General features: G+C 48.2%; 2 protein-coding genes across 4 annotated transcripts in view; both read left to right on the top strand.

Moving 5' to 3' along the window:
- Positions 1–43: 43 nt before the first annotated feature.
- On the top strand, positions 44–21,353 carry IHO1 (interactor of HORMAD1 1). The gene is made up of 8 exons (XM_042799886.1): positions 44–99; positions 7,502–7,661; positions 9,026–9,183; positions 11,022–11,070; positions 11,736–11,823; positions 19,132–19,235; positions 20,031–20,465; positions 20,499–21,353. The coding sequence occupies exons 1-8, from the start codon at positions 44–46 to the stop codon at positions 21,351–21,353; spliced, it is 1,905 nt and encodes a 634-aa protein (XP_042655820.1).
- A 3,983-nt stretch (positions 21,354–25,336) lies between these two features.
- The window catches only part of PRRT3 (proline rich transmembrane protein 3), a 4,575-nt gene continuing 1,916 nt past the window's right edge, over positions 25,337–27,995 (top strand). Inside the window, exons 1-3 of one of the 3 annotated variants that reach the window (XM_042799787.1) lie at positions 25,337–25,436; positions 26,182–27,305; positions 27,391–27,531. In XM_042799787.1, coding sequence (XP_042655721.1) covers positions 26,201–27,305; positions 27,391–27,531 — 1,246 coding nt within the window. In that variant the 5' untranslated portion in view covers positions 25,337–25,436; positions 26,182–26,200. The other 2 variants (XM_042799786.1, XM_042799788.1) reach the window with 2 other exon arrangements.

Raw genomic sequence — 27,995 nt, 5'->3', positions numbered from 1 at the left:
GAGGGTGTCAGCCGTGAAAAAAACAATTAAAAAAAAAAAAAAAATGAATTTTAACGTCTGGAATATCAAGGAGATGTTGAGCACACCAACAGCCATCGGGTGAGCTTGGGCTATGGGGTGGGGAGGAAAGATCATGAGGAAATTGTATGTAAAATTAAACACTTCAGGTATTTGATAGTGGTGGGGTGAAACACATCTAGAATCAATCTATGGTTAATTACAGTCTGGTTAACAGTGGTTAGTCAGCCTGCTCCATGATCCTGTTTGTGCCTGCACTGCTCCCAACCTGCCAGGTGCTGCCGTAGATCCACCATGGCTGGGAATTTAAAAACCAGCATCAGCTGAAAGCTGTTCTCTGGTTTATTCAGGGTTTATTCAGGGAGGTCCTGTGGCCTGTCTATGTCTAGTTAGATAAGTTAAATGTTCCTTCTTGCCTTGTGCAGAGGGTAGATAAAATGAATCATGATTTGCAATATTGTTACACATTACGTAACTCTAAAATTATTCCATATCCTGCATTTATACGCATGGCTTAATTTTTTCCCAGCAGAAGCCAAAGAGCAGCCAGAACTCCCCACAACTACAGTGTACAGTGAAACAACAAATATTATTTGGATGTAAACATCTGCAGAGCAAATACATAAGACAGGCTGCATTTTTTTACAGCAGAGCATCGCCTTTTGCATCACATGGCTAAAAAAGACAGCGAGATTTATCCTTTGTTTGGCTCTGGAGAAGCTAATTCATGAATTTGGTCCTCTGAGCCTCTGTTAGTTAAATAACCCACTTACATAACTAAATGTTGTTCAAATTCACAGTTTTAGTCATACTGTCTTTTTGGCCTGATGTTACCACAATGATGGCTGATAACAAAAACCTAATAGTAGTTTTCTTGCCCATTATAAAAATACTTGTCACATATATATGAATTAATTGAATTTTGCACAGATGCGGGGGTCGAAGGGGAGCCAATTCAGGGAAAAACATGTTTATATCTGTCATGGTTTTATCTTTATAAATATGCATTGCATAATTCTATTGTCATCTTGGTACCTGCAGGGGGTTTTAAATTTTTTTTTTAAATTTGCTTTCAGTAAGTTGCTTCTAAATAGTTTGAAAACCTGTGACTTACTTTCTGCTCAGGAGAAATTTGGAGGATATATAAAAAGTACATATTGTTTGTTATATATATAATTATTTTTATGTTATATATGACATATCATATATTATCTGCTATATACACACCATTTTGTGGAGCTGTGCAATAGGAAAGAAAATGAGTGGGAGATGTACAGGTGCCTGTTTGGAAAGGGATCACTTGAATTCCTTCCTCCTCCCAAGTATCCTGTCAGCTACGGTCTTCCCTTTTAACTCATGTATTAATGTAGAAGGAAAACACAGACAAGATTTTAACACGCACTCCTCAGCACTCCACATTTTTTGCAAGTGACTTCAAAAGGGTCGAGTAGGGCATAAAACATAACTGAAGACGCAGCTGGGTTTTTGAAGGAGTTAAGAAGGGAGAGAAGGTTCTCAGGAGGAGAATTAACTTTTTTTAAAGGAAAAAAAAGGTTACTTGTAGGAACATGTGTATGTGTATTTGAAATAGGGGAAAAGGTGTTGATTACTTTTCCCTGGCTCACTTCTGTTACTAGAATCCTTTCTCTCTACAGCAGGGTATGCAGTTTAATCCCCAGAATACTCTTTCAGGGAGCTTTAAAAATGAAACATAAAATCAGCGTATAATCCAGGCAGGGTATGAATCATGCTGTGAGTTCTTTGCAAGCTTGAGTCAGGTTGTTACTTCTGAGAGCAGCTGCCACCAGGTCCCTAGGAAACGCAAAGCTCCAGTGATGCAGTGCCCTCATGGCAGCGGTTCTGCACAAGCCCAGGATTGCTCTGGGTTTTGTTCGCTATCTATCTGTCACACACACATGCCTCTCTGTAACTACTGGCAGCCTGAGAAATAGGGTGGGGGAACCAAAGTCCCTGTTTTATCTGGTTTTATGTATGAAAATTGACATAATAGAGATCCTAGAAGTGCACCAGAGGGAAGATTATCTAGTTGGACACTGTAATATCAGGGTGCCAATTATTTAAGAAGGTGGGAGGGGGCCTTGTGAATAAAATGATGGCTATACAGTGGAGAAAACTTAGGTTCATTTTAAGTGTATTGACAAATGACACAATTTTTGTTGACTGAAATGCCAGACTTCATTAGGGAAAGTGCTGCGTTAGATCAGCACTGCTGCCTGCCCAGCCAGAAGGGCAGGCAAAGAAAGATCACAGAGGATGTGAGAACAGCAGATGCAAAAGCAGTGGTGCTTCAATCATCCTTTTATCGACTGGATAAGCATCACTGGGGCATGATGCTGAAAGTACATTTTCAGACACCATAAATACCTGCCTTGGCTAGGGAACTGCTGGGGAAGAGACATGTCCTGCCTTGGCCCTCAGCTGAGGGTGTTACTCTTGTAGTGCTACCATGAGAGTGACAGGGGTGAACTGGAATCAACATCTCTGCAGGAGCAACAGAAGCCAAAAAATCCACTACTGTCTAATTTCAAAAAAGACACCAACGTAGTAATAAGTAAGCTCATTAAAAAGAAATTAAACCGGACAGCCAAAAAGGCTAAATGTTCACCTGAGGCTTAGAGATTATTTAAACTTCACATTGAAGCTCAGAACAAATGTACACTAGCTATCAGATCAGATATGAGAAGAACCAATACCAGACTGGCATGGCAAAGAAGACTACTGAAAATGAGAACACATCCTTCAAGAAGTGAAAGACTGAAAAATAAAAACTAATTTGATTTGAAATGGAAATTATGAGAATTTTCTTGTTCCATGAGAAAAGCAGTAACTTGCTGAAGGCACAAAAGACAATAATACACCTACTTCTGAAGATATCAGAAGCAGAAATCCTGCCAGGGAGTGTGTAAGGCCAATATATAACAATATTACAGAGACATTCAAAACGGATGCTGTAAGTTGAGACCTGCATGGCCACTACTCTCTATGGCTTATTTCTGTTGTTGAGAAAAAAACTTCTAAATTTAACAACCTCATTCAATCCATTATCCCATGAAATTCCATCCCACATAGCAGGACCACATATTTTGAAGCTGCCTTAAGGTCCCAGAATATGCAGAAAATGAAGGAGACAACCAGGACAAAGACCGGGAGAGCAGCTGTAAAAATCCTGAGCCTTGGAGGAATGAGCAACCAGGGCTGTAAGTGCAGGCGGGAAGATGGCTTCAGGCTGGGACGGGGGGGCAAAAAAACCCATCTCCAGATGTCCAATTCCTAATATGGTCAGAGACATTTTGTGTAAGTAAAATTTCCTGCTCTGTGGAAATACCAATTGCCTCCTAAGGAAAAGGCTCTGCGAGCCCCTGCAACCAGTGACAGACAAAGGGCTAACACAGTTTCCAAGGTGAGGAACGTCTGGGTAGTATTGAATCACAGACGAGTGAATAATAGAGGCTTATAGAAAGTAAAAATGACCTTGAGGAATTAAAACAAGACCAGAAGGACTTTGAGCCTGAAATCTGTAATCTGGAGGCAATGTTTGAGCTGAATAACTGAGAGGGATTTCGTTGTGGTTAATGTATTAGGGCCAGTGCCAAAATCTGTTTGTAGAAATTCCTTTTAGGATATGGTAGAAGTGATTTGCAGCAAGCAGGTCATGTTCCAGAGAACAGAAAGCAGAATAATAATTTTATGCTGTGGCTGTTCCTAGTGAAGAGATGGCAAATGGCTGGAAGCTGCAATAGCAGCTAAAACTCCTTAATTTAAATTCCTCCAGGCCCCTGGACACTGAAGTTCCTCTGTACTCAAAGCCAGCAGTGATCCTTGCACATTTGTGGAACACGTTGGCAGGCAGCAAACAGTGATGGCAAGAGCGGCACAGCAGAGCTAGAGACAGTTCCTATAGATGCAGACTAAAGCCAGGAGGAAGAGCAGGGGAACAGCAGCTCCCAGAATTTCAGTTGGATTTGTTGTGATGCAGCCCTGGTCACTAAATGAGGAGGAGCAGAAAGGGCTGGGAGATTTTCTGGAAGGCAATCAGGAGAAGCGGAAATTCACGGCACTGATCCTGCTTGAGATTACTACCAGGAGAAAAAGTTCCCTTCTTTGGGAAAGAACGTTTACTGCACTTCGAAGAAATATGTCAGGAAGGTGTAAGCAAGCTTCACCCACAATGCCTGGGAAGAAGAGAGATGTTGGCACAGGTTCAGTGGGGATGACAGAACCAAATAAAATCACTTGCAGAAGCATTGCAAATAAATGATACTTTCCAAGTTGTAGAAGACACAATTTGCTTTTCCAAATGGATCCCAAACCTTGGTCTTGGTGCGCAAGGATGGATCCAAACAACAGAATAAAAATTACCGATTTTAAAAAAGACTGATAAGGCCTAGGGCAATTTATAGTTAAGAGTTTTTAGCTTGTTAATGCCCCTAGAAACATCTAGGAAACAGACGAAGAGGGTATTTATGGCTTGCTATGTTTCTCTTGGGTTGTATCTGACAGTTGTTTGGCGGCAAGGCAGAACCTTTGAATGAAAGGTGAACATTTGCATATGGATGTGCTAAAATATTTGGAAGTGGAAATTGGATCATAGAAAAGTGAAAGAAAGCTCCCAAAAGGTCTAACTTCTCCTGTGGAGGGGGAATTTCCACTGACAACAGGGAAACTGATACTGCGAAGAACTAGCTGACTCCCCAGATATGGAGAGGGCTGCAGGTTTTTTAGATCATGCTCATATTACAGAAAGGGTCGGAGTTGCCAATATTGGAATACCTTGCATAAAGTTAGATGGGAAAAAAAAAAAAAAACATTCCATCGGTCAGCAGAGGATAATTTAGTAATTTTTGGAGCTGACAAGAACTTGACTACTTGACTTACCTACCTAAAGCTAGTTTTGCTTTGGATGCATATGCTAGTGCCAATACCATAGGAACATTATGGGCACAGATGCATGAACAATTTAGGAATGGCTCATGTTAAGAGAAAGCTAAAAGTTCTCCTGAGGTAAACTATTGCATTACCTAGGAGGGACTTCTAACTGGGATTAAATATCTAGGATGTTTCCTCACTGTTTATAAGGAAAGGTTTATATTTAGGACGGAGCATGCATCCCTGCAGCTCAGGCATCCTGAAGGGAATGGTCAGGTGGTTAGAAGAGCTGTGGTTGCCTGATCATGGATCTGATCACAGACCTGATCACGCTTGTCTGATCTCACCATCAGGGATAGACCTGGGCCAAGTGTGGCCAGGCTGATGTCTTGCCCAGATGGTCTTGTTAGTAAATTAAATGCCAGCAGTGTTAAGCAAGGGAGAAAGAAATCCGTTGCTCAGGGGAATGACTGTATTCAAAAGAGACATCTGTTTTGTCTCCCCCCCACCCCTAATTTGCAGAAGTGCCATTGTTCCTAAACCAACCACTGAGCTAGTGGACTTAAGGCAGAAAAATTAGGCTCCAGAGCAGCTGACAACTACCTTTGGTTGTAGTGTCAGTGCAGAGTGAGCCTGGAAAGTCACTTGGTTCCTAAAGTCCTCTCAGCTCAATACTTCTCAAAATACCAGTCATAAAACTCTTTGTTATAGGATTCTTGTACTTCAGGCATTAAGTAATGTGAAGGGACTAAGAAAATGAGCAGGTTTTTGGGTGTGATATTCACTAGTTGTACCAGACACTTTCAATGGGGGTTTGATAAGACAGTAAAGCGCTTAAGGATTATAAACCCCCTTAAACTAAGAGGGAGCTTTCTCAGCTAGAAGACAGGAGGGTCTATAAAACTGGTGCAGGAGATGTGATGCTCACATTGCAAACAGGGATCCTGCCCATGTGGGGTCATGGCAGCCCGTGTGCTCACATCCCTCCTTGACATGCTGGCTGTAGATTAAGAATTATTTTTTTTTTTTTTACAAAGCTTAGCTGAGATGGAAACAAGAAGCTGTGCTAGTAAAAGTTGTATTCAGATTTATTTCTTAGTAGATTTGGGGTCCAGAGACAGATCAAGGGAGGAGGATTGAATTCAGACAGATTTATCAGGCTTTTTGAGAATCTAGAAACCCATACCTCATCTATTTTTGCCTGCGGCTCAGTGTACTTGGTGAGCTTCAAGCCAAAAGTATTAATAAGATATTGTCACTGACACCACTATATAATGAAGAAGGAAACTAAGCAGTTCAAGTACTGCTACTGAATCCTTTCCCTGTTGTGTGTATGATGTTTGGGCTCTTTCCAAAACTGGGGATTAACTGAACACGTCACTGATAATAAATGTTGGGGTGATCATCTTTTGTTATACACATGAATTAGTCTCCTGTTCCTTCTCCTTTACTTACGTGATTTGATATGAAATAAAAACCCTGTGTTAAGAGTCTTTTTCATTAATTTTGGTCCGTAATTCCCAGTTCCAAAGGCAGCAACACATCTCTCCATTTTGGTAGCTTAAAAAACAGCAAGAACCAAGTATAAACCTGTCCCAGCTTTTCTTACGTTTGGACCCAGCCTATGTACTCCATCAGATCCTGTGGACATGGATCAATGGAACAGTGATCATGTGAAAAATGAAAAAAGTCTGTATTCTTGCTAGCAAAAAATTGAAGGCAGCCTCTGACACAATGAGAAGTGGTGCAGCTGTGCAGGGAAACCCTTGTCTGAGGGAAGTTGGTACTGTGCCACAAGCCTAGTCCATAAAATCATGTATCTGAAAGGAGTAGAATTAGAGCAACATAACACAACATCAAGGCTAGCTGGAAAAGGTTTATTTGGGTGACACTCAGAGGAAAGAAGAGAAGGATGTTATTATGTTTTAAATATTGCTAATAATTCAGATCAATTTGTCCAGTCATATGCGACCTATTTATTTGTTGTTCTAGTGTGTCAGACTTAAGGCATCTGGAGAATAAATGCCCAAGAAATGCCAACTAACAGTCAGAAAATGTTTACTCGGTTGGAACTGCCTTCCAAATAAGCCAAGCAGCATCTGAGTTACCACAGAAATTATTATCCAGAATAGCAAAAAGGGAGAGACCAGGCACTTGCTAGGAGCAAACCTCAAAGTGTCCCTTAAACTAACACTGACTGACAAGGCAGGTAGGATGAACTGAGTTAGCTGGCCAGTCCTGGTTTTGGTCTTCTGTCTGCAGGACGTGCTGGAGAACCACCTTCCCCTCTGCAAGGTGCATGCAGAGCTACCACACTGTGTACGGAAGTGGCAGTTCAAGATAATTGCTTGATAAAATAATAAATAATTGCTTGATAAAATAATTGAAAAAAATAATATGCAATTGGCTTTGCATAGCAAAACCACACACTGTTAAACACGATGCAGTTACGGGAATGGTACCCTCTGAGTGGGGAGTGAAAATGAACATATTGGGGTGTGCCATGCTTGAATGGTTCCAGAGGGCTGAGTAGGGAATTCAGTTTGGCTTTTTAATTGCTCAAGACTCATTCGCAACCCACTCTGCCCCATTTCAGGCCTAATAAGTTTTCCATCCGGAGCAGTGCTCCTAGCGACTACTCGAGTTTGAGCGACTCTCAGCTGCTCTTTGGCTCCCAGTTCTGCCCAGAGAACGTGCAGTCGGCAGCAGCGCCACTGGAGCTGGGCACGCCGCTGGGACAACACAACTCCCAGGATGTGAGTCTCACCCTCGTTCAGCCCTGCGCAGGCACACAGACACTGTTCAAAGTTAATGGAAAATGCTGAAATCAGGTGGTAATATTTGCAAATGGTAATAACTGCTGAAATCAAGTTATCTTCCTGATACACGTATGTATTTACTGTGACTAGACAAAGTAGCAGCCTGGCTGGCTGAAAACAGTGTTTATAACAGATTGTTATAAATTATTATTGAGATAGGTATTATTTTCTTTAATCACATTTTTTTAATTACTAAAATAATATTAGATTATTCTCAATATAATGTCTTTAGACTGCCTAGTTAAGGTAGAATATAACATTTATTCCTCTTTGAAAAATACTGTGTTTCTCTTCATTACCCTTCTGCAAGAATGACAGAGGTATTCAGTGTTTACTTCCATTGACTGAAAATTACCTTGCTGTATTGTTGTTATGCCAGATGCTTGAATGATTTTGGATGAAGAGCTTCTACACTCAGAATCTTTCTCCTACAGCATGTGGTTTCTGATGTTACCAGACTCACTAATAAGTAACGCTAACAGAGAACACCAGATCCAAATAAAGACACCTGAGAGCAAAGATTAGGAAAGAACAGTGGTGCCAGCTCGGTGGACCTAGGCTGTTCCAGATCCTATCTGCTGTCCTCTGCATTTTGCCAAGGATCTTGCCCATTAATGGCAGCAGCTTTTCATCAGACACAAAAAAAGGAAATCCACTCTTCATAATGAAAGAAGAAAATTTAATGGAATTTGCATTTTCTTATATTTTAAGGAAAAGGCATTCCCATTTTGTTCACACAGTGTCTGGAAAGTTTGTAGAATGAAGAAGGCCTTTACAGCTTTCATATTAATACTAGATTTCTTGTTCTGAAATGTATATTGAAGCATGTGAAAAACTCATCTACAGTCTGGTGATGTTAGTTGGCAGCAAAATTATGTCATCCACCAGGAAATTCAATAGGATTTTCTTTAGATTCCTGTACAGGGAGCTCCCACTGACATCTTTAACTCTTCTGCAATTCCACAAACACTGGAATTCATTTATGGTTTCTGTGTTGAGCATACAGGAAAAAATTCTGCATATCTGATGATCACAACCAACTGAAAATCCTTAAAATGATAGAAAAGCCTGAGTCTGGAGGAATTCGGGCTAGGTCCCAGTTCCCTAGGGAGTCAATCTAAGTCGATCTCATTAAGTGAGCCATAATCTCATGAAATTCTTAATCTCCTCGTCCAATCTAATCCATCACGTCTGATCACTGTGATCTCTGTCTGCAAAACACTTGGTACACAGATGTTTTTTTCTAATTAATGTTCTGATTATTTTCATACTTCAGCATTTTTCTTTCTTTTGTGCACTAGAGCGAGCCCAGTATTTTTACCAAATACCAGACAAAACCACAGTTATTTGATGAAGATACAAAAGAAAAAGGTTCACTTAATTTTGGCGCAGGAAGAGTAAAAAGTGTCTTGGAAAACTATGAAGTGAATAAGAACAAAATAAAGGACAAATATGATCGGTATGTAGACATCCATTGGAAATTCTTTCTGTGCTGGTGGTTATCACTCCCTGCAGCTCCTCTTCTCCTCTTAAAAGTCGTACATGACATAGCTGCATATTTCTCCAAGAAAAGTATCTTTACAGGTTTTAAATAATCTCTGATTGGAAAGAGTCACAGGATAAGAGAATACAGTTTACTTGCAATGTAATTTATGTAACACACTCAGCCATAAGCCACAAGAAATAACAAAACTGTAACCTGAATTTACCTTTGTCCTTCTTTATCTAACCAGCAGGGTTTTTTCCTATATTGATTCTCTGCAAAAGCCCAAAATTGTCAAAATTTTATAGACTGTGTTGGGACTAATCAAAAGGACTCTGAGAACGGCCTTCACATTTAGGTCAGATGAGGATATTGCCAAGCATACTTGTGTGCTGTGAAAGATGCAATGATTACACCTTTCTAAATCTGCATCTATCTCTAGCATTTTACTTGTGGTTTTGGTAACAGACAAGCTAAATTTGCTCATGCAATTTGCATCTGCTCTTTGTCAGCTGTTAAGAATTAAATGTACATGTAGGTCCTAAAGGACTTTTAGGAACAAGCTGACCATTTGAAGCTCAAAAATGAAAGACGGCAAACTCCCCAGTGCAGCTATAATTAATTCTTAGCATTGTACATTTTGTAAGGTAACATCCATCCAAAGTGAAATGCATTTTTATTAAAAGCCTTTGATCAAATGAGGCTATGTGTCTCTCTTTTGCAATGGGCACTACGCTTCTGATAAGGCAAAATTTGATTCTCTAGTGCCTGTTAGAGAAGAGGAGGATTTTTGTAAGTGAATTATGAGAAATGAACAAATAGTTTTAAGTGTTTAGGGAGAACACTTAATTATCTTTTATTTCTTCTTTAAATGAATTATGCTCCTTCCTACACTCCAGACTCACTCCCAGATTAGAAGACTGTTTATAGAAATAGCTATATTATCTTTATAAAGATAAATGTATAATTTATCAATTTGTATCCTCCACAAGTTTGACTAATAAAATTAATAACTTCCTTTCCATAAGGCTAGAAAGATTTCAGAAGCCCTGCCTAATTCTCATAACTGGACTCTACCTGGCCTTCACCTTTTTGGTTGTTGCAGTTTAGATCAGCAAATGATTGATTTAAAATGACCCAAATCTTCAGAGAGGAAATAAGTTATCACTTTGCTTAGCAACCTTCCTTGCATTTTGGTTTGATAGGTTAATCATGAATGTAGCCTGGTTCCTGATAGGCTCACTCCACTTAAAAGGATGGATAACAGAAACCACAGGCATAATCTCAGGAGAAAAGGATTTGCAGTATTTATTCTTACTGGCTTTGTTGACGCTGAAACTTTTTCCCACAGTTATTTTAGTCCAAATACAATACCCGTGTATCCCAGCAACTGGCACGTCACCTCCGCCAAGGCCAGGTCCTTCCGGAGCAGATAGTGTGGTGGTAACACCCCAGCAGCTAATGGACAGTTGTGTAAATGCCAGCTAAAACTTTTGAGAGAGGCACAAGTGCTAAACCAAAAATGGGACAGTTAAAAAAAAAAAAAAAAAGTCATGTGTATGATATATATATGTGCATGTGTATATCTGTATTTTTTTTCTTACTCTAGATTACAGAATCCATGCTTTTCGAAAACAAGTAAGGTGACTTCAAAAGGTTATGTTCCCTGAAGTAAGCATGTTTCTGTGCTTACATTATCCACTCTGCTATGCCTTGCAGTGTTTCATGTCTCATGTTTACTGTGATCTTTTCAACATCTGTCTACCTCAGTAACTTACATGTCTGGTTTATACTTGTTGTTTTTTTCATTTTAGTGAGGTTTTAAGCACCTTTATTTCCAGTATCAAAGTCAGGCTTCAAGGGGTAAGTTAATTCAAATTCAGAGTGCAGAATAATGAAAGGTTAGAAATGCTACAGAACTTTCGCCTTCTATCATTTACTGTGCTGATGTTTGAATTATTACACTGCTTGTTGAGCACTCAAATACTTTAAACCAACAACTGCAAATTTTTTTGCGTATACCATTGTCTTTGTAGCCTGTCCTTAAGGTCTTTAGGGCCTTGCCTCAGTGTCAGCAGTGGAAATTCTCTGGGTCTTGGGAGCAAAACCAGGCAGTAGTGGCTGTCTGCAAATATAAATTCTTTCTTCCTTCTGTCTGAAGAAAGTAGTCTACTCTCGGGAATAAGCCAATGTGGTCTTACTGTCTGAAGGTGAAGGCCTCTCCCCCCATACTTTTATAATTAATATTATTAATGTTATTATTAATGGTATTTTACAGACCAGTATCTCTATTTTGAAATCTGTTAAGATGTCTGCAATATTTCTTGAGCCTTTTGAGCCATTCTAGATCTCCTTTGGGGTTGCAACCAACAGCTGGACAAATTGTTTCAAGTGACAGAGAAATAACCATTTCCAGGCTGTTCCATTCAATGAGTTGCAGTCGTTGGTCTATGGCAGCTGGGCCTGTGTTTTTGCAAACAAAGAAAGGGTAATGTATTAATTTTCTCATTTACCTTTGTCTTTGGCAGTTGCAAGCATGCTTAGACAACTTTGGAGAAATGTTAAATTCAAGAAACAAATCCATTTTGGTTCATCTAGAAACCATTTCCAAGACATGTAAGTCCTTTCTGTATTTCTGTTAACAGCAGAGGGCACAGTCAAACTGCTGAATGTCAGCATGTTGTCTCCAAGCTGGGGTGAACTAGGCAAGTCATGTCACTCAACAGCTGCTCTTCGTAAGGGAGAAGAGCAAATAAGAGTTATCTGTGGTATGGACTTGTCTATTTTCCATTCCTACTGTTATAGTCTCATTTGCTCTATTGTACTGTGTCAAAGAACTTAGGTGTTGCGTGGTTAGACACCATGCACACATAGATAAATGCACCTCCTATGTTTTTGTGTTCTGCCTGAAGTATGATCATTTTTAGACTATCTGGAGCACTAATGGAACACACAGTAAAAATAACTCAGGTATTTATATCCTGAGCATCCAGTTTCTGTTTTTAGGGCTTTCTCATATTTTCACATGTTAGTTTGAAGTCTTCCATCACTCCTCTGTGCTTGAAGTGATTATATCTTAGATAAGAGCAAGACTAGTACTGCTCATTTCTTAAGTAGGAAGCACATAGCGAAGCACACTATTGCCATGGTAAAAAGCTGAACTCCCCAAAAAGCAAAAAATTTTAAATACTTTTGAACAGCTCATAGCAGTCTTTACTGAGGGAAAGTGCTTCAGAGAAATTGTTTCTAATTTGACTTCGATCTGAGCCTTTGAGAGTGCATTAATTTTTAATGCTGACATGTTTTTTTATCAACACCCTGTCAGGACTCTGCTCAGTGCTTGCCCTCCTCTGTGCAAGAAGAGGCCTGTTTCAATACATGCAAGAACCATGAAGTGAGCTATACCTTGTGAGATCAAAGTAGCAAACCTTCACAAAAGCATTATAATACCCACTGTGCAGTAAAATGTGGCTTCCACGAAGGCCAGCTTTGACAGACACCCTTTAAGTCAACACAGCCCTCTCAGGCAAAAAGAGTGGAGTCTGGTGCATTCTGCTCAAGGCCATGGTAGCCAGTACGTTCGAAATACCAATCCTGTTATACTAAGAACACTCCCTTGCTGTGCTTGGCAAGTGCTCTTGGTGGGACCTTAATGTAAGCAAGAATCTGTCTGCTTTGGCCAGCATAACAAGCTCCCTGTTACGCATTTGCCCATCTCCTAACTATTTCAGTGCCTCAACTTGTCCACTGTGCAGTAGGACTTTGCCTAATTTTGTATACCTCGCACACAGAAATTGTTGTCATGGCACTGAAAATCAAATCTATTGTTCAGAATTCCCCCTCTTCATTTCATACCATTTGCTCAGCTGTCCTGTTTCGTCTCCATACCCTTTTTAAATAAATGTGCCTTGAATGAAATGAGAAACCTCCCAGCGGTGCCTGCTGCGAGATTTTCAAAGCAATTGAAAAGAAAAATTGGCACTTTCTGTAATGTATCATGCTGCAGAATGTTGAATATATAATGAAAATTATCACACGCTCCACAATGTTGTTCTTTTTATATTTCTGGGAGGTTCATCTGTCAGTGGTTAATTGCTGATAAACACTGCCATTTGACTGGTATCACAGTGATGGATAATTAAGTTCCCACTAAATAAATACCTGCACTAGTGCATGGAAAAGATCCCAACTGAGGCAGCTGAAAAACTGGTACAAAATAAAGAGCTAAATTCAGAGCTGATAAAGCACTGAATGCCAGTGGCTGATGATACAGTACCTTGGGATGTGGGTGACATGGTAAATCACTGACAGTAGAGGATTTCACATGCAGGAGAGGAATGCAGAAGATGAAGAGGCTCTCTTCAAGGGGAGAAGTAGTACCCCAGGACATTCAAACAGCTCTGAAACACAAAGAAAGGTGGAACTTGAAATAAAGTCTGTCTTCATTAAAAGCTTATAAGGAGTATCACAAGCTTCATTTATAGCAGTGGGCAGCAGGCACATTTGGCACATTCTACACAGCCACTGATCAAGAACAAAACAGAAAATGTTTTTCAAAATATATTTCCAAAGCATTTCCAAATGCTCTTGGGCTGGCATGCTCTATGCAATAAGATAAAAAAAAAAAATGTTCTCTTTTGAGTGTTTGTCAATATGTGCTTGCACACATTGGATAGAACTGTGTCTGGCACTGGAGATGAGACATTTGTCTGAGCAGTTTCCACAGAAGGACAGCTGCTCTATTCCTTGCTCACACCTCAGTGTGCTGTGCGCAGGGGTGTAGAGGCAAGCAGACCCTGCATCCTCAGTTCTTCCACCTTATGTAGTGTTTCTCTGGTTGACTTGCCTGCTCATCATTTGCTCTTTCCTTCTGGTTTCAGCTCCTGCAACTCATTTCTTCGTCTATTTTTCTCATTTTCCTTTATATACCCACACTCTATCAAAATTTTCTATTTTTTAAATAGAAATCCTGATTTTCACAACTCATCCCTCTCTGAACTGCTTCGCTTTTCTGGTATCTGGTCGTTCCAGCTGTGACAGCTCGTAACAGCCATATCCTCCGCACCACCTTGACTCCATTGCAAATGAGAAGCATATTCCCAGCCAGCATACCACAGGCAATCCTCTGATGCTCCTGCCAGCAAGGGTGATAAAATGATGTGCAATATGTCCCTTACAGAGGTACGAGATGATGCAATTCTCTGACAAAATCTGGTGTCTGGTGGGCAGTTTTCAAACATGACTTGCGTCAAGGCTCCCCAGGCCCAGTAGTTGCTGGCAAGGTTTCTAGGAGAATTTGCTGTGTTTATAACGGTGGGATTTGAGCTCATTTGTTGTGAATAGCACGGTCCGGACTGGGACACCCAGTCCAGACTCCCTTATATTCTATATGGATTGAAAAGTCAAAAGGTTTGACTTTTGGCATGGATGGTGAGAGGATGTGTGGTAATCTTGGCAAATACTGAAGCCCCTCATTGTCACATTTCAGGGCTTGGGGCACTCTCTGCTGTAGAGCAGGCTGAGATCAGGAGCAGCTCATCCCACAGTCTCCCAGCGCAGGTGTCTTCTGCCGTGCTGCGGAAGGGGACCCAGGCTAAGCAGACAGAAACCTGACGGCAGACTACTCGGGGTATGTCTGAGTGGGGTGCAGGCATGACAGCCCAAATGTCTCACCTGCTGGGACAGCTCAGTTACTGCCCAGGGAGAAAACGCAGCGCTCTGCTGAGCTCCATGGCTGGCGTCCCTCCTCATGGCTCACCAGGTCTATACCTCCTCCCATTTCCCCTGCTGAACCCAGGCGCGGGGGAACCAACCTCCCTCCAAAGTGTTATTTAAAGCCTCCACGCTGCCAGTGCCAATCTCAGGACAAGTTGCATAGGGGATGACAGATAGGCATCAGAATCAGTTGCTGTTTAATATTCCTAGGCTGGGAGGCTGACGCTCCCTCCCTGGGCTGCTCAGACTATAGTTTTCAGCTGTTGGGAGTGCAGCTGCACCCGAGTGCAGGCTGATTTGCGGGGAACTCTCTGCGGTACAGGATGGCAGACCTACCCTGAGGTCCTACAGACTTTTATCTCATGCCAGATTTCACATTCCATATGTTATTAATGTGAACCAGTAGCATCCAAAGACAATAGTACAGCAAATCAAAACACAGCAATGTCCCAGGTTGTAAGAACTGCTTTGTTTAGAATAAAATACCTTAAGTGAGGCACAAGTCTGTGCATAAGCCATTCATTAACCATGTAAAGATTTTGCCTCTATGATCAAGTTATTCAATAACTATCTGCTGCAGGGTTTATTTGAAGAAAACTTTCTCTGAAGCAGCTGTTCTTGATCATTTTCAAAGACAAGATACTTGACTAACAAGGTCCTTGATCTGATCTAGTTTGGCCATCTTAATACCTATTTTTTTAAGTCTAGAATAACGCTCATTTTTATTTTGTTTAATAGTGTTTGACAAGTCTGAACACTCTTCTGGTATGGAATCCAGAGAGGGAAGGAGAGGGTTCCTCCTCTGTACTAAGGGGTTTTTTTCTGCAGAATACTCCTACACGTACAAACGAAACGCGTTCAAAAGACTGGCTGTTGGTTGCTTGCCTGCAGCACGCTGTGCTGAGTCAAACGTATGTGCAGATCACAAGCCCAGTGGATGTAGTGCTATTTTTAGACTGAGGATACCATGCTGTAGAAGAACAGACAGACTAGGCAAATCAAAAAGTTTTAAAAATAATTGTGAACTAAAATTAAACATATGGGGAAGAGCAGCAAGCTGAGGTAAGCTTGCTGGTGCTGGCCTTTCTATATCCACACTACATAGAGATGGAAGATGATGAAGTGACATGAAAGGAGTTTCCTCCTTCAGTCATTGCTGCTTTCCTCCTCTTTATAGGCTTGCAGGCTGGGAGGGGACTGGCAGGCTCCCCAAAAACCTGCTCTCGGTTTGCAAGTAGCCCTTGGGTCTAACCAAGGAGATGCAAAGTCTAGAAGGCCCACTCAAACATTCACTCCACCGTTACAAACCCATTCTGCAAATCACAGCTTTCCCCTCGTGATTTATAAAAAAAGGCTAAATATGTCAGAGCAAAAGACTAAAAGCTTAAAAACAGCAGTGAGAGAGCAGGGACAACCAAATTGCCTGCAACATCAGAGAGCTTATTAGTTGAAATATGTGCAGATAATCTTCAGAAATCAGCCACACTCCTACAGAGAACAAGGCAAAGCAGTGTGGTGATGGGCACCCCGAAAAAATGGAGAAATTTTCCCCGAGCCAAGGTCTGGGAGGTGATTTAACTCGATGCATGTGAGGAAGATGCGTGGATGAGGCAACTGCAGGGTTCCTTGTCCCAAATGACAGCAGAGTGCACTGTGCCCAAGCCTTCAGAGGACAGCAAATGAAGTTAAAAATACAGCCTGGCACAGGGGTTCCCCACTGTGAGGAAGCAGCTCTCAGCAATCACCCCATCCCTCGAGCCGCAGCCTTGCTACGCTGGAGCAGCACTTCCAGCCCTGTGCCACCAGGCACCTCTGGTTTGCGTAGCTGAATAAGCCAAATGCTTTCAATCTCCTTTCATAAGAGGATATTATCATCTAAGCACTTAATTATCTTGTAGCTTTTCTCTGCACGTGTGTCCCAGTTCAATCTCTTTTTTTTTTTTTTTTTTTTTTCCCTTGTACATAGGCAGCTGGGACTGCGCGCGGGCTTCCAGCCACCCCAGGGTGCAGAGCAGTTCCCATCAGCCAGAGCCCGCGCACCACTGCACGCCACACTGCCCTATCTCACTTTCAGCCTCTGGTGCTGTCATTTGCATCTTTATGTCATCTGCTAATTACCTAAATGCCCACTGGTTTTTGCACCCAGGTGACTATGCCAGATTTTAAGTACCTTTGGCTCATGGGCAGACCTTGAGGAGCATCTTCCAGAGCCGCCTTGTCCCCTCATGCCACACCTCTCAAGTGCTGGCGTTTTCCCTTTAATTGAGGCTTATCCACCTAATTTTTCTCAGCTTTTCATACTACATGACAACTTCCACTGAAGAGCTTTGTTGAATCTGCAGAAAGGCCACTGCCTTGCTTTTGTTCTAAGTAGTCACCTACCTTATCCTAAGCGTATTACATTAGTCAGGCACAATCTGCCTTTTATAAAATCTTGTTCCATGTTATTCCAATTCCCTCCGTATCTTTGAGTGGTCTTTCCCTTAAAGTCTATTCTAAAACCTTGCACAATATGACAACGAACTAGTAAGCTCATAATTGGTCAAATCTCTTCCCTTTCTTCCTTCCCAAATGTACCTTTTTAAAATGTCCCTGGTTTTTACAGAAACAAAGCCTGTACGATCATTTTCTGCCTGCCTCTCCCTGATAGTTTTTAACTCTTTGACCAATTCTATCTAGAGTTTGACAGAAGGGCACAGATCACTCAGATAATTAGGTCCCTGCAAGCTTAATGAAAATAACTGGGCAGGAGGAGGAGAAATACAGAGTGCCCTGTGGCTCTGCAGCCTGTGAGAACCTCTCTGGGATGAGGTGCTGCACTGAAGAACTGAGATAAATACTCCACGTGCAGGAATAGCTTCAGCTGGGCTCTCAGCTCCACCAACACCAAAGTCAATCAAACACATTGGATCTGTAGCAAAAGGGGATTAATTAATTGCAGAGCTCTTGTAGCCACTTGTTGAAATGTAGGCCTCATTCTGATTTTTGTCAGCTGTGCCGTGCTAATCTGGGACTCCAGAGTTTCAGTTATCCCGGCCCATTGGCTTGGCAGTGCTTTGTTTTTGCAGGAGTGCTTTGCATCCTGTTTTGTTTTGCCCAGCCAAAGTTCCACCCCAGCCACACCATGTGCACACACACCTTCCTGCACTGCTCACAAGAAAGATCAGATGTGTTTAGTGAACTGCTCTTTCTCTCCATCCTAATTTACAATTTTAAAGGAAGACTTCCGTAAGATTGCTAAGTATTTTTCATCTCCACATACGCTGCAAACTGTGTTCCCATGCTGTAGTGTATTAGGCAGAACAGTGGCTCCTATAAGAATAATTGCAGCTGCGTTGGAGGAGCTATATTACTGTCCAATCATATAACACAAATCCCTATTTTTTAATCAGTTTTACAAGACTGACTGAAGCCAAGAGCATCTTGCTCCAATTTAAAACCCTCCCAGGGGATCCATGCCCCATGGGATGCTGCCGGGGCCCCCACTACCTCTGGCATTCCAGCTGCAGCTGCCTAAGTGCTGGGCGTAGCTGCCTGGTTCAGATATTTTCTGGCCCCATCTCTTCCTGCGCCCAGCAACTGGAAATCCCAATTCTTTGCACACTCCTTCATAATTTCCCATTATCTATCCCTTCAGGCAGCTTTCCTTCTGCTACCAGCCTCCTGTGCATTTCTGACGTGTATTCTCTGGTTTCACTTCTTAGCCATTAACCTCTTGCATCTCCATCCTGTTCTCAGCAATACTGTTCTTCCCATCGCGTGTTCAAGCTCCCATTTACCATCAGCTGGTTACAGAGGAGGGTTGGCTATGTGGGGGTGGATCAGCTATATTGGGGTCCCCCTCCCCTGGCCATGCCTGTTGTGCAGTTGGCAGACAACTAAGCCTCAGCTTTCCTTGCGCTGAGCCAACCAAGTTCTGCCGCTTCGCTTAGCCTTCCATCTCCAGCTGCCATATTAATAGAGCACAGTAAATGAGGTTTGGCCTATATGCAGCATCTTATAAATTTCAAGTGCTTTGCATTAAACATCTCCTCTATTGTTCATTGCTTTGGGCTCAGGGAGATCTCAGTGGGCGAATCACTATGGTTGCACAGCACCATGAAGTATTTCATGCCAAGCGGTGGAGGAAGTCACAATAGTATTGATAGTACTTTATTCACATTTACAAATGAAAGACCAAATGTGTTTTTTATTGATTTCCCTATTTAGTGCAAGATGCTCTTCAAAGTCACTGTGGCTCGGTGTTGAAAGCTCTGACAGACAAAAGCCAAATGGAGCAGACACTGCTGGAGATGGAGAGGAGACTTGCAGCCGTAAGTGCAGAAATTAATCTTTTATTCTGAACCCTCATTCTGAAATTCTCCTGCTTCTTCAAAATATTAACTGAATATTAAATTGCCTTCGAATAGTGGATTATAAAGTAGACTGCTTCTCTTATAATGAAGGAGGAAAGACACATTAAAATGCTAATTCTAGGCCAGGTACTGACTGATGCTTACCCAAGCGCTGGCTAACAGTGCTGTAAACTCTGATGAAACCTGGGTCAGTAAAAGGGGAGCCCAACAGTGCCCTGTCGTGGCAGGCCACAACAGAGCCCTGCTTCCTCTCGCTGGCACGTGCCTTTGCTGGAGGAGGAGGTGCAGTGTGTGCCTGGGAGGGGAGAGCATCTCGCAGAAGTGCAGAGCCTTGTCCCTTCAGCTGGATGTTTTCCTCAGGAGAGGAAAAAAGAGGTGAAAAAGGAACAAATGGGTGTCAGAGAGAAAAGAATGATCTGTCAGACACCTCCTGGATAGGTCAGGGTTCTCCAAAAGCCCTGCTGCAGGAATTGCTTTTGTCAAGGACGTGTCACGCCAGCATGTGAGAAGGCAGTGCTCCTGGGAGAGGGGGCACACAATGGGCTAGGGGTACGCCCTAATCCCAAACCTCTCACTTCTGTGGGACAGTTTGAGAATACATAATAGGGATACACAAATTGCTGATCTTTGGGTTGATACCCAACTTAAGGGGTCTAACTGACACATAGGACCTAAAAGTTTCTTGTTTGAATACTATTATTGTACCTTTTAATGTGTTGCTTCCTGCCTCTGCTCTGCTTGCTGCTTCCCCAGAAAGATGTGGAGATTTTGGATGTGAAATCCAGTGTCCAGGTGCTGAAGGAGGGCCTGGAGTCGCTGCCAGCTCAGCTGAACGATCAGCACCTGAAGCTGTGTGAAGAACTAGGCTTCCTGAAGCTCCCTAACGCCTTAGCTGAGCTGCACACGCTCATTTCTAGTGCCCGACTGCCCCCTCGCATGGCAGATAACTCTTCCCAGACCTCCCCTGGCCCATGCCAGGGCTGCGTTCTGGGTGAGGAGACCACGCGCTGGCCGTGCTGCCGAGGCTGGGGGGTCTGCAGCTCCTCAGGTCGGTCTCAGCCCCCCTGCATGACAGTGGGGGGGCAGCACGGAGACTCCCCTGGGAGGATCCGGGTCACTGGGGATGGCACATCTAAGGGTGACCTAAACACAGCTTCAGGAGGGAAAGTCAGCCCCATTGCTACAGCGGCGTGTGTCAGAGTAAACACCTCTTTGCAGGAGGTGACAGGCGGTTTGGAAACACAGAGCTGTGCTAACCATCTTTGCATGTGCTGCACTAACAGTCACTTTTGGGGGGCTAGTCAGAAGAAACACTGTTCTTCACCACAGGAGGTGCCTCTATCAACTCCCCTGAGGAAGGCGGTCAGGAGGAGCGCTCAAGGATTTGAACCCATGACAGTGTCACAGCAAAGGCAGCCTCAAGTTTGCTGCCTTTCTGCACAAAAAGATATGCATGGGCAAAAAGACAGTAACGGGGTGGCAGACCGTGAGCTGGAGAATGCAGCTGTAGGGTACAAAGCAAAACAGAGGCCAGAAAGGATCCCCTGGAATAAAGCAATGGGGAGGAAGAAAACATGCCCTACCGCAAAAAAAGGTGAGCTCTCTCGATGTGCTGACAGTGGGAAGAAGCAAAGGAAGGCAAACAGGATTATTGAGTTGGAAAGCTCCAGAAAAAATTGCTTTCCCAGACACATGGTTGCTCCCAATTTAGGAAGCTCTAACCCAGTTATTGCAGCTCCCAAACAGCAAATCCTCAGCAGCTCTCAGCCGAGGCTTACAAAGAATTCCCCACCAGTGCCATGCTCCAATAAAAGCCTGAAACAATGTCCAGACAAAAGAAAGAGAAGTTTGGAAATTAAAAAAAGAGCTAATGTTTCCAGTGTAAAAAGGATTATTGGGGATTCCTCTCCCCAAGAGAATATATTTTCCCTGTGCAGCGCAACAGGTGAAAAACAGATGAGCTGCTTCAGTCTCAGAAGCCCTGCAGCCTCCAAGAAACTACGTCCTGCCAATACACTGGCTCAGCAGAATACAGCCTGTTGCTCTTTAGTTTTTGATAGTGATTATTCCGATTGAAGGGGTTTGTTTCATGTTCAGAGTTGTCATCAGCAGACTTGACCATCTCAGTTGCAGTTTATTCCTCTACGTGTATTACCTGTCTAGTCAGAGACCAGGCTCATGCCTCAGTGCTTGAAAATGCTATTGTCCGCTTTGATGTATTGTAAGGGACTACATGGGATCTGAGGAGAAGCCCTCCCACGGCTTGGAAAGCTGATGGGATCTGTATTACTTTATCCTGCTGCTCCCAAAGATGCCATGGACTCCAATTACCATCATATTTATGCAGCAGAGAAGTACCTGCAGAGTCTGCTGAGATGTTCTCCAGGGAGGAGAGGGCTGGCAGAGCACAGACGGGCAGCTCGATCAGATTTAGCACTGAGATCTACGTGAAACTTTTCAACTAGGTAGATGTAATAGTATCTCTGTGGCCAGAGGCTTTACTCTGTATCTCACTCATAGTCTCTATGTTGGTTTGTATGTCTAAAAGTTCAGCTTTTTCGCTCCCTAGGCAGTAGTAGTGTTGTTCTGGTTGATTTTGGTAAGGTTCAGATTTGTCCCAGGAGTTGTTTGTGAGTTTTGGACAGGGTCAGGTTTAGCTGAGGAAAACCAAATCCCAACATCTCAGGTTCATCAGCTATTGCATTTCTTCTCCTTTTAGGCTGAAGTTTCTTGGTTTCAGAAAATTCAGGAAACTATTTAGTTTCTACTTTATTTGTCTCTCATATCTCTTGGCTAACTAAGGAATTATCCAATGTACACTTCTCAAGGGCAGTGGTTCTCAGAAGCCAAAAGATACGATGTTCAAACTGAGCACTGATAGATAGTTCTCATCCTTTAGACACCTACACCTCTCTAGTGAGGAGTCACTCAAAAATTTTCAAGTCAGAAAGGACCAGCCTACCCACATAATCTGGCGTACAGAGCAGTGGAATTGTTGTGCAGTCCCAATTTCTGCAGAGCAACTCTCCAGGGTACCCAGCTGTGACTACCAGCAGCTTCCACTGCTTCAGATACTTGTAACATGTTTGATTTTTTGATCTGAGATGTTACCGGCAAAAGAAACATTTTGGTGTTGATAAAACAGGTCTGTTGCCACAAATCCAAGCAGTCCAGCTTTGTTGTCCCAAGGGGGAAGACTGGGATCCCTTTTTCCTAGCTTTAATAAACTTATTGTGTCTTCACCAAAATCCAGTGCCTTTGTACTGTTTTCTCAGGAGGGGCAAGATCCTGTTTCAGCGAGTGAGCAGGCGGCTGCTCTTCAGCTGTGGTACAGGGAGGATTTGTTTTTTTTCAGTTCCTCTCTGATGTTTAAAGAATGAAACCTCCGCCCTTACAGTTCAACGTCGGTTCAGTGGCAGAAATTGTCAAGGAGAAGGTGGCGGGGGCAGGCGTGGGGAGCCCCCAGAGCCTTGGGACCCCCCCCCCGGGGTCAGCAGAGGGGCCGGGTGACGGCTGCCGGCAGCAGCGGCCGAGATCGTGTCGCACTGTCTGCCTGTACCCGTCCCCCCCAGCAGCCCCAGCACCCCCAGCATGGCCTTTGCTGGGCAAAACCTACTCCCTGGGGCTCACCACCCGCTGCGTTTCGGGACGGGCACAGGCCCTGGCCTGGACGCTCACCCCGGCTGCGCGGCAGCGAGCTCGGCAGCGCATGGCTGAGCTTGGAGGGACCTCTGGAGGTGTCTGCCGCGAGGCCCTGTGCCGAGCTGAGCAGGCCCCCGCTCCCCGGCACGCCGAGGATGGAGCGCCCGTGCTGTGGGGTACAATGCCCTGGGGATCCCCTGCGGCCCCCCCACCGCACGCACACAAGGGCAGGCAGCAGGGCCCGCAACTAAATCCCTGGGGAAAGGTGGCGCAGCGGCAACAGCAGCCAGCGGCACTTTCCCCCCACGCCAGCCACTGCCAGGGGAGTGGGGGAATGCCTCGGGGTGCCACCCTGGCACCCGTGGGCCAGCCCCGTACCCGTTCCCACTCAGGGTCTCCTCCAGGGTTTTCGCTGACAGCAAGAATATTTCTCCCAATATGGCCATGACAACTGGTGAATACTTTCCCAGCCTCCCCAGACAAAAATGGAAGCGTGTGCGCTGCCGGCAGCTGCCTTCCCGTGGGCACCGCTCCGGCACCCCACCGGAGTGGGTCCCGTCTCCCTGCCTGTCCTCCCAGCACACCCAGCCGCCGGGCTCGCCGTCCCTGGCTCCCCGCTGGAGACAGCCACACTGCCAGGCACGCGGGAGCCTGGACTCCAGGCTGTTTGTGGGCACTTAATGGGGGCAGTTTTCTCCTAAACTGGGGTTTTTGTCCTGCTTCCTCGTGGGAGAGCCCAGAAGGGGCAGAACAGTTGCCAAAAGCCCGGGCGGCCGCAGGCGCAGAGGTGTGAGAGCGCAGGTCGCATCCCCGGCTGCTCAGGCAGGCAGGCAGCCGCTGCGGCGGCACGGAGCGGGGCGCTCAGCTTTTCCTCTGCCGGTGAGTCACTCGGCAGAGGAGGAAAACCACTGATGGCACCGGGGACGTGGAGGTGGCTGCTGCACCCGTGCCTCGTGCTCCGGGCACCCCGACAACTGCGGTGTGTGGGGCACAGCCGGCTCCGGCCCCACGACATGCTCATACACCACGGCCGCCCCGTCCCCAGGGCCAGACCAGCTCGTTGCGGTGGTGCCCGGTGCTGGCAGTGCCCGGTGCAGTGCAGGCTCACCAGCCACCTCCCAGGGGCTCTGCCACTGCCCGGCTCTACCCCCATGCGGCCTCCCTGTCGTTAATCCCCAGATTAGCTGCCTGCCCTGCCTGCTTTGTGGGGCCCGGCATGCCGGCATTGCCCAAATTCCCTGGCCCCTGTGTTCAGCTGACTGCCGCAGCCTCCCCCCAGCCCCGCTGCCTGCACCCAGCCCAGGCCCAGAAATGCCCCAAGTGCCCGCAGTGAGCCCAGCCTGGGTGTGATGCCAAGGGGATGGAGGGGTGGCAGGGAGCAGGAGTGGGGCACAGCGTGCTGCTGCCTCACGGCGTGGCACTGCCACGAGGACCTGGGGTGCCACTTGTCCCCATTGGCCTGGGCGACAGGAGAGTGATGGTGGTGACAGCGTTTACCTGAGGGATCTGGGGTGCAGGCAGTGGAGCTGGGGTGCAGGCAGGGAGCCGGGGTGCAGGCAGTGGAGCTGGGGTGCAGGCAGGGAGCTGGGGTGCAGGCAGGGAGCTGGGGTGCATTCAGTGGATCTGGGGTGCAGGCAGGGAGCTGGGGTGCAGGCAGGGAGCCGGGGTGCAGGCAGGGAGCCGGGGTGCAGGCAGTGGAGCTGGGGTGCAGGCAGGGAGCCGGGGTGCAGGCAGGGAGCCGGGGTGCATCACCGTGTGGCGCAGAGCCCTGAACCGATGTGACTTTATGGCGCTGCGGCTGTGCCGATGCCAACCCCAGCGCTGGCAGGGCGGGCAGCTCTCCAGCGGGACAATTAGCTGATTAGCTAATTACCTGCACCTTGGCAGGGCCCCATGGCCCAGCGGCTGCTGTGTGCCCCGTGCAGGGCAGGCAGGAGGTGTGGGGCAGGAGTGGGGCGGGACGGTGACAGGGCCACCCACAGACCTTCCCGAGGACTTTGCTGGGGGCTTCCGGCAGCCCCCCCACGCCTGACCCATGGCTGCCGTGGGGCCAGCCCCCACTGGGGTGCCCCAAGCAGGAGGGCTTCACCCCGCTGCCTGCTCACGGGGGGGGTGGGGGGTGGGGCCTGCCTGCACTGCCTGTCGTGTGTGTCCCCCCCCCCCCCGGCACCGTCCTCTCTGATGTGTCCTGCCCCGTGGGGACCTGCCCTGTTGCCCCACGGGGCCACAACCCGGGGGACCCGCCCCACGGCGGACCCGTCCCAGGGGAGCCCACCCCAGCTGAGCCCCACGGGATCCGTCCCACCCGTGTGCCCGGACCCACGGGTCCGCTCCCCCGCACGGCGGCCCCAGCCCCCCCTCCGTGTCCCCCCCACCCCGCCTCCCGGTGCCGGGCGGGTTCCCGCGCGGGTGCCCGCGGCTCGGGGCTGCGCGTGACCGGCTGCCGCCGCCACCGCCGCCGCCGCCCGCTCCGCCGCAGAGCCCGGCCCGCACCGGCACCGGCACCGGCACCGGCAGGTCAGCGGGGGGGCTGCGGCCGGCTCCGGTACCGGCACCGGGGCCTCCCGGGCTGCGGCGGGCGGCGGGAGGGGGCTGGCAGCACCGCGGCCCGAGCACCGGGCACCGAGCCCCGAGCAGCGGGGCCGGCCCGGCGCGCTGCAGGCGGGATCCAAGGGATGCGGCGGCCGCACCGGCCCCGCAGCGCAGCCCCGCCGGCTCCCCCGCCCGCACCGCCGCAGCCGGGGGCGGTCCCGGCCCCGTTCCCGGTTCCGGCGGGGCTGAGCCGCGTGTGCGGCGGCGGCGGCGGCGGCGGCGGCGAGGCGCTCCGGGCCGGGCATCCCCGCCGGGATGCAGCCGGGGGACGCGCCAAGGTGAACGGTGCGCGCCGGAGCGGGGCCGCCGGCAGCGGGGACACCGGGGATGGAGCACCGGGGAGGGGACAGCGGGGACGGGGAAACCGGGAAGGAGACACGGAGGATGCTGGGGGTTGAGGCCACTAAGCACCGAGGACCACCTGCACTGGCGACACCGAGATGGGGACCGCCAGCGATGGGAGCACTGGGAAAACCGGGGCCACTGGCAGGAGAGACACCAGGGATGGGGACAGCTGGGAACGGGGCCAGCCCGAGCAGGGCCAGCCCAGCCGCTGGCTCCGTCTCCGGGCTGTGGGTTGCCAGGGATGGCTAGTGGCATGAGCCCCCCCCCCGGGCAACCATCGTGGGTCCTGGTTCACTGAACCCGCCCCCCCCCCCCATCCCCACAGGGCCAGCTGGGCGCTCACCATGGCTGCAGCACAGCTCGTCACCTGGGGGCTGCTCCTGGCCACCGCCGTCCCCGCCGGGGCCCGGGGGATGCTGCCGGTGGGGCTGTCCCCAGGGGGAACCCTGCAGCGGGGCAGGGACCCCCCTCATAGCCCTGCCTGGGGACAGCGGTGGCTGGGCCTGACCCCCGCCTGGGAGGCGTCAGGGGAGCCGAGCGGCGCCGGAGCCCCCGGGAGCGAGCGCTGGGGGGGCAGCGGCCCCATGCGCTGGTCCCCACCGCCGCAGGTGGGGGATGTCACTGGGGCCCCACTGGAGATGGAAACCACCGTGGCAAGCGCTGGCACCGGGGCCTGGCGGGACGGCGGCGCAGCCCCAGCCGTGGCAGAGGAGCAGCTCGTCGCCTGGAGAAGACATGAGGGTAAAAGCCAGGACAGTCCCCGGGGGGGGACCTGGCTGCCCCATGTCTTTACACTGGGGACACCGGGCCCTGAGGTGCCCACGGACACGGGGCCACCCTGGGCAGGGAAGAGTGCCACCGGGCCAGCCAGCACACCCAGCCCTCGGCCGACCGTGTCCACCATCACCCTGACCACCGTGGTGGCAGTGGGGACAGGGATGGGGACAGCAGGCACCCACGCAAGGGGACAACCAGTAGCAGGGGGACCCACAGTGGCCCCAGGTCACCCTCAGGGCACACAGCTCGCTCCAGCCACCAGCCAGCCGGTCCCGCTGGGCACTGTCCCTGTCCCCCACCCCACGGGCACGGGGCCAGCCTGGGGTCCCCACACCAGCCCTGGCACCGCAAAGCCAGTGGGCGGACAGGGAGACCTGGGTGGGCCTCCCAGTTCCTCCCTGGATCTGCCCAGCTCTGCCCCACGGCTGCCCCCCGCAGCCCCGTCCTGGGGGCTGGCTGAGCCCTGGACCCGGGTGCTCCCGGCCCACCAGCGCAGCACCCGGAGGGCTCCGCTCAGCCGTGCCACCGCCAGCCCCGGGGATGGAGCCCCTCGCATGGATCCTGGGCCGACGGGGCAGCGGGGACCCCAGCCCGCCCCAGGGTCTGCCCTCAGCACTGGCCCTGCACCACCGCCTGCCTCCAGCACGGCCCCCTCCAGCATCCCCGGCACAGGTAGGAGCCGGCGCGGCGTGGGGGACCCCTCGGCGGGGACTGAGCCCCCGTGGGTGCCAGTGCCCGGCTCTGCCCTCTCTCACAGGGCTGCTGCCTGAGGAGGACATCGGCTCCCCACAGCGCGTCCGGGGTGCCGTGGGTCCTGTGAGCACCCCAAACGCTACCGAGGCTGCCCCACGGCCAACGGCGCATCCTGTCACAGGGACATCAGGGATCAGGCACTCAGGTGATGCAGGGCTGCGTCCAAGCCCACCCGTTCTGCAAATGCTGTGGGAGCCCATCCCTGGGGCGTCGGGACTGGGGCGGGGGGGGGGTCTGGCAGCTATTTTGGGCCACCCGGCTGGGATGCGATGACGCCTTCAATCAGGATTGCGCCCGGCAATGGCCCTAATCTAGTCCTGCCCGCAGGGATTAGTGCTAAATGCCCGGTGAGTGGGGGCTTCGCCAGGGGGGTTGGTGACATGAGTGGGGACGTGCCACCCCCTGCACCACGGGTCCTGCCAGAGACCCCCGGGAGGTGAGGGTGGGCACAGCCCCAGCCAGCATGGGGCACCCCCCTGCAGCACCGGGGTGCTGCGGCTGATGCGTCCTGACCGGGGGGGGGGGGGGGGGGGGGGGGGGCGTGTAGGCAGGGGCTGGGTGCCACTGACGCCCCCCGCTCCCCCCTGACCATTCCCCTCCTTCCTGCCT

Source organism: Tyto alba, unplaced genomic scaffold, assembly GCF_018691265.1.
Source record: "Tyto alba isolate M040663 unplaced genomic scaffold, T.alba_DEE_v4.0 Super-Scaffold_3, whole genome shotgun sequence".
Taxonomy (NCBI): Eukaryota; Metazoa; Chordata; class Aves; order Strigiformes; family Tytonidae; genus Tyto; species Tyto alba.
Note: the sequence above shows the minus strand (reverse complement) of the source record. Positions and strands in the feature narration are given on the sequence as shown.

Coding starts and splice junctions, on each gene's coding strand:
- IHO1 (XM_042799886.1), top strand. CDS start 44: ATGAATTTTAACGTCTGGAATATCAAGGAGATGTTGAGCACACCAACA. Junction 9,184..11,021: donor ATAAAGGACAAATATGATCG/GTATGTAGACAT, acceptor TTTTCATTTTAG/TGAGGTTTTAAGCACCTTTA. Junction 11,071..11,735: donor TCAAAGTCAGGCTTCAAGGG/GTAAGTTAATTC, acceptor TGTCTTTGGCAG/TTGCAAGCATGCTTAGACAA.